Below are 5,725 nucleotides of genomic sequence, written 5' to 3'. Positions count from 1 at the left end.
GAGAGAGAGAGAGAGAGAGAGAGAGAGAGAGAGAGGCAGAGGCAGAGGCAGGAGGACTTCTGTGAGTTTGAAGGCAGCCTGGTCTACATAGTGAGCTCCAGGACCACCAGGGCTACATAGAAAAACCCTGTCTCAAAAACAAAACAGAGCCGGGTGTGGTGGCGCATGCCTTTAATCCCAGCAGAGGCAGGCGGATCTATGAGTTCGAGGCCAGCCTGGTCTACAGAGTGAGTTCCAGGACAGCCAGGGCTATACAGAGAAACCCTGTCTCGAAAAAAACAAACAAACAAAAAAACAAAAAACAAACAAACAACAACAAAACCCAGAGAGACAGACAGACAAGAGTCTCAGAGCCCCAGGGGCTGAAGGAACCAAGGAGGTGGTGCCAAGTCTCCTCACTGCTGTGAGAGTATGCTTGACATTTAGTTGGTTCATAATTTAACAACCCAATATCAAACATATCACACAGAAGCAGGCAGGCAAACTTTGGTAGTGATCTGCCCCTCCCCTCACTGTGAAGAAAGGTCAGGGGAGACAAACCAGAGCCTAACCATGTACAGGAGGAAACCCATCTTCTTCAAGGGCACTGACCCTTGGTCTTTCATTCCCCAAATATGGTCTTGGTTATCTGTCCTTCATGCTGTCTCCACCACAACCCCTCTTCTACTGTGTTCAGTGTGTGCTGGATCATGTTTTCGTAATTCAAGAACACTGGGCAGGGCTTCACATCCGGGCACCTACCGTTTCCCAAAGCGCCCACACGACTCTTCTTCTCCCTGTTGTGTGACAGCACCAGCTTCCAGAGGCTCACCATGTCAGCAGTGCCTCAGCAGTTTTGCCACCTGCCTCTCGATGCCACCTCAGCTGCCCAGGGCTTTCCGGGGGGTAAGGTTAGGGTTTTCATCTCCCCTACTTTCTCCTTTCCAACCAAACTTCTAAAGTTCCCAGATTTCTTTTCTCTCATGAGACTGCTCAGTCTTCTCAACAGACTCCAACTTCATAGCTTCAAGTCAACAGGAGTCACCGGAAACATCTGAAAGGTGGGGCTGCTGCTTGTACCATCTGGGTCCTTGTTTCCTCCTCATGACCTTAAGGCATCCTCCTTCAAGGTACCATTGGGTGTCCAGAACAGAAAAGCCATTGCACGCACAGGCTTCATCTGGGCTCCAGACTAGTAGACTCCCAGCTTCTCCTTCCTGGCTGAATTGAAACTAAGGCTTTTAGAGCAAGAGGGAAGTGCTTCTGTCAGGAGGCAGCCTGCAACCCTCAGGACTCTCATTCCTTTCTACAGCTTTCTGTCACCAGAGCTCTGGGGCTGGCTTCTCCAAGGCTCTTCCTTCACAGGGATTCAACCTGATTTTTTTTTTCCCCCTCTTGGAGAGAATTGGGTCTGTTGAGTGCCATTTGGCAGATGCTTTACTCACTGTGGCAAAAAGGAGCCCAAGTTATAGCTGCACGGGGGCTGGGAGAACATTCTTTATCAGTCCCCAGGCATGTTCCATGTGTCCTTGCTCCCATTAATTCTGACATCTCCCTCCCCCCCACACCAACTTCACAGTGACTTTGATCTAGATCAATAACATGTCCCAACACCCAATCAATTCCAATTAACTGGAATGCGGCACTTGCCTTCCAGGGAAATGCTAATAAGTGTGACTAAGTCCCAAGTTAGGTGCTTGTGGTATTGTCTTTTTTGCAGTTCCCGAAGTCTGAGTGTGTGTATGAAATATTTATATTCTTGCCCTCCGCTTACCATTACCCCTCACCTCTCAAGTTCCATTTTTCCCTCCTAAGGGCCTTGGGAAACAGAAAGGAGGAAGAGAGGCTGGAAGGAGACTAGGAAGAATAGAAGACTCCCCAGATGAGGGAAGCACATACCTTTAACTGCAGTACTCGGAAGGCAGAGGCAGGAGCAGCTCTCGAGTTCGAGGCCAGCCTGGTCTACATAGTGAGTTCTAGGACAACCATGACTACATAGAGAAAACTTGACTCAAAAACAAACCCACACAGAATGAAGACATTAGTGTTTAGGGTACTATAGGAACAGAGAAAGGCTGGGCATATTGGTGTGGGAGGTGCGGCTCTCTAGGAAGACTCTGGGTGGCGCAGTTAAGAAACATCACACCAACGAAAGCACTTTATCTTTCCTTTTATTTTTATTACACTTTCGTATTTCGTGTGGTTGTGTCATGGTGCCCATGTGAAGGTCAGAGGACAACTTGCAAGAATCTGTCCTCTCCTTTATGTGGGCTGATTAAACTCAGGTCATCAGGCCTAGTAGGGAGTGCCTTTATCCACTGCACCGTCTCACAGAGCTCTGCCAGTGTTTTGTAGGCAGCTGTTTCAGATAGGTCTGAGTTCCAAGTCCCAAGGCCAGGGTGTGACATCAGCCCCAGCAGCAGCATGGACTGACTGGTGGGGTACGATTGAGCGATGTGATGAGTGCACACAGCATTGGCAGGGAGCTTCAGGAAAGATGAGTGCTGTAGAGAGCCAACCTGCCAATAGTGGGGCTGGCCTAGCACTGATGAGCCCCGAGGCAACAGGCCAAGGTCAGAGATCCAGGCATCCAGTGAGTCTGAGTGAACAGAGAGAACTGAAGAGGTTGGTTATAAAGTGTAGTGGGAGTGGAGATTAGGGAAGAAAGTACTATGGATTAGGGAGCCAGCATTATGGCTCCCTGTTTGTATTAGGTATTACGTGTGATTTCTTCTAGGTGTCTTATTTAATTCCCACAGTAACCTGGTAAGGTTGGAATTGTTTTCATTTCATAAATTAGCAACCAAAACTCAGACTTAAAATTATTTAAAAATATTTTATCTGCATGGGTCTTTTATCTGCATATCTGTGTACCATGAGTTTGTCGGGTACTTGCCAGGGCCAGAAAAGGGCACTGGAACTCTGTAGCTGGTACTAGACAATTGTTGAGTAGCCATATAGATGTTAGGGGTTGAATCTGGGGTCTCTGTAAGAGTAGCTAGTGCTCCTAATCTTCATTTCTCCAGTAACCCCCTCCTCAGAATATTAAACATTGGAAAAGGTCAACACTGAAAACCAGATCTGTCCATTCTATTATCTCTAGGCCATACTATCTGTTAATCAGCAGGTGGCCCAGGAGACAGATCAGAAGGAAGCTTAAAGAGGCAAAGAGGGTACAGACCAGACTAACACAGGCAAGGGACAGACAAGGATTCAGTCAGTCTTGTCAATCAAAATCCAGGTGGCTTTTTGTGGCTTCATCTACAAAACATGCTATACCTGTTAACTCCTGTTCAAAGCCTGCTTTCCCCACCAGCCTGTAGCTCCAACTCATTTAATGAAAGTATCCATGACTAGCGGCTAATGACAAGGGACTAGGAAGCAGGGGCACTGAAGGCAGGGAGGGAAGAACATGTGATAAAAAGAAGTAAGATGACATTTAACTGGATGTGCATTAACCACAGGACCACAGAAATGGGCCCTGGGTGACAGGGAGATATAATGAGGGTATTTTAGACCAATCACTGGGCTTGTGCTCTATACCTACTTATTTAATTCTGAGGAAAATCCCAGGAGCGCCTGTCCTTTCCAGAAGAGGAACGACGATGTTCTGATACTGTGAACCTATACCTGACCCTAAAGCTTGTGCTTTTCTTTGTATCCTGCTTGCCTCTCCGTGGCCTTCATGGGTGATGTGCAGGGACAAGAAGTAGTAGCGCCCAACAGTTAATGAAATGACAGGGATGCAGGCTAGAGACAGAGTGGAGAGAGAAAGGACGAGAATGTAAGGGATGCAGGCTAGAGACAGAGTGGAGGGAGAAAGGACGAGAATGTGAGCTTTGCAGTGGAGACAGTCATAAAACTGAGGATAGGAAAAGATCCCTTGGCACACATGTGTGAGCAGCAGCACTACTGATGGAAGCCGAGTTTAAAACATTAGCCATTACTTCAGAGGACATGTTCTTAAGGCAGCTATGGGCTATGAAAGGGGGTCTCTCTGCTTCTCTCACTTGACACTTAGCACCCGCTCCATGGCAAGCCCGATGCCTAGAGGGATTAGAGTTTGGACTCCTTGGTTTTGTAAGGGAGCGGGACTTCAGGCTAATCCATGGTTTCACAATGGATGACTTCTAAACATAAAACTGGGGCCTCCTGACACTCAAGCACCACAGTGCCTACAGATTAATAGCCATTAAGCATGGTTTTTGTCCATGAATTTAGGAAAGATCAGTGAAACTCAAGTCTGAGGCAGTGCCCACAATCTAGGAAGTAAAATTATGGCAGTCAAGAACAAATCAAGACTCGAGGCAGAGAATAAGTCCTGTGGCCTAAATCTCAATTTTTAAAAAAGATTTATTTATTATTATATATAAGTACACTGTAGCTGACTTCAGACACACTAGAAGAGGGCTTTAGATCTCATTATGGGTGGTTGTAAGCCACCATGTGGTTGCTGGGATTTGAAATCAGGACCTTCGGAAGAGCAGTCAGTGCTCTTACCTGCTAAGCCATCTCACCAGCCCAAATCTGAACCTTTAAAAGCTAGCTTTATTTGTTAAACCAAATCAGATGTCTAAAACCAGACACTGTACATAATCTCTCTTCCCAAAAAAGTGCATATCCCACACCGACCACAAGGTGTCACTCTTGTGTCCAGAGGCAACATTTAAGTTAATAAAATCGTGAAAAAGATTTAAGTTCCAGGTCCAGGTGTGTTTTGGGAAGCTCAGGGTAAAGAATGAAGGCTCGGTTAGCAGGCATGACGGGAAGGAAGAACAGTGTCTTGCAGCTGTCAGAGTCTTTCCTCATAAAAAGCCTTGCCCATTTGATTGAGTTCCTGCTGGTACTGCTGATATTCCTTTTCAAACAGCTCGTGTAAGGCAGCTTGACGGACCTGGTAGGGAAGGCAATCAAGTGTTTGGTGTCGGCTCTTCAACACCTCTTCTCAGACTCTGGTTGCCTTCCCATCCCTGTGCTCTGTTGGGCCTGGACTTAGCTGGGACATAAAAGGAGGCAGTAGAAGACAGTGTGAGTCACTACCTACCTACGTTCCCTTCCCTTAGGTAGAGACTCACTGTTCAACAAATATTTTGCTGAGAATGCACCATGAACTAGAAAATCTGCTAGGTACTCAAGAAAATAAGAGTGACATCACAACTGTCCCTTAGGAGAAGCAGCGGCTTAGGCTCTCACTGGATGAAAACAGTGAAGACTATGCTGCACTGGGAATTGGCAATGTGTCACTTGCAGCTGGGGCAGGGGTTGGGGAGACACGCCTATAATTCCAGTATCTGCAAGGCACGATGTCTCTGCAAGTTCCAGGCTATCCTGTGATGCAGAGTCAGACCTTGTCTTAAAAATAAAGCCCCTGGCTAGATGTAGTCATGCATTTAATGCCAGCATGCAGGAGGCAGAGGCAGGTGGAGCTGAGTTCAGGGATGCTGGCCTGACCTACTTAGCAAGTTCCAGGTCAGCTACAACTGCAAAGTGAGACACTGTTTCAAACAAAACCCAACCGAAAGAACCCAAGAAAAACAAAGCTTTAATAACCCAAAACTAAAAGAGTGTCATCTGCAAATAAAATCACTTACTAAAAAAGAACTTTGACATGTGATGTTAAAGTAATGTTCTGATAAAATAATGAAAAAGGGGCTGGTGAGATGGCTCAGTGGGTAAGAGCACCCGACTGCTCTTCCAAAGGTCCGGAGTTCAAATCCCAGCAACCACATGGTGGCTCATAACCATC

At 46.7% G+C, this 5,725-nt stretch overlaps 1 protein-coding gene across 1 annotated transcript in view; it reads right to left on the bottom strand.

Annotated features, from left to right (window-relative positions):
- Window positions 1-4,526: 4,526 nt before the first annotated feature.
- C4H1orf189 (chromosome 4 C1orf189 homolog) overlaps window positions 4,527-5,725 on the bottom strand; it is a 3,661-nt gene continuing 2,462 nt past the window's right edge. Inside the window, exon 3 of the mRNA XM_029538038.1 lies at window positions 4,527-4,873. Coding sequence (XP_029393898.1) covers window positions 4,772-4,873 — 102 coding nt within the window. The 3' untranslated portion in view covers window positions 4,527-4,771. The remainder of the gene's footprint in view (window positions 4,874-5,725) is intronic.

The sequence above is a fragment of the Mus pahari genome, chromosome 4 (genome assembly GCF_900095145.1).
Source record: "Mus pahari chromosome 4, PAHARI_EIJ_v1.1, whole genome shotgun sequence".
NCBI classification, from domain to species: Eukaryota; Metazoa; Chordata; class Mammalia; order Rodentia; family Muridae; genus Mus; species Mus pahari.
This window is presented reverse-complemented; position numbering and strand designations above follow the sequence as displayed.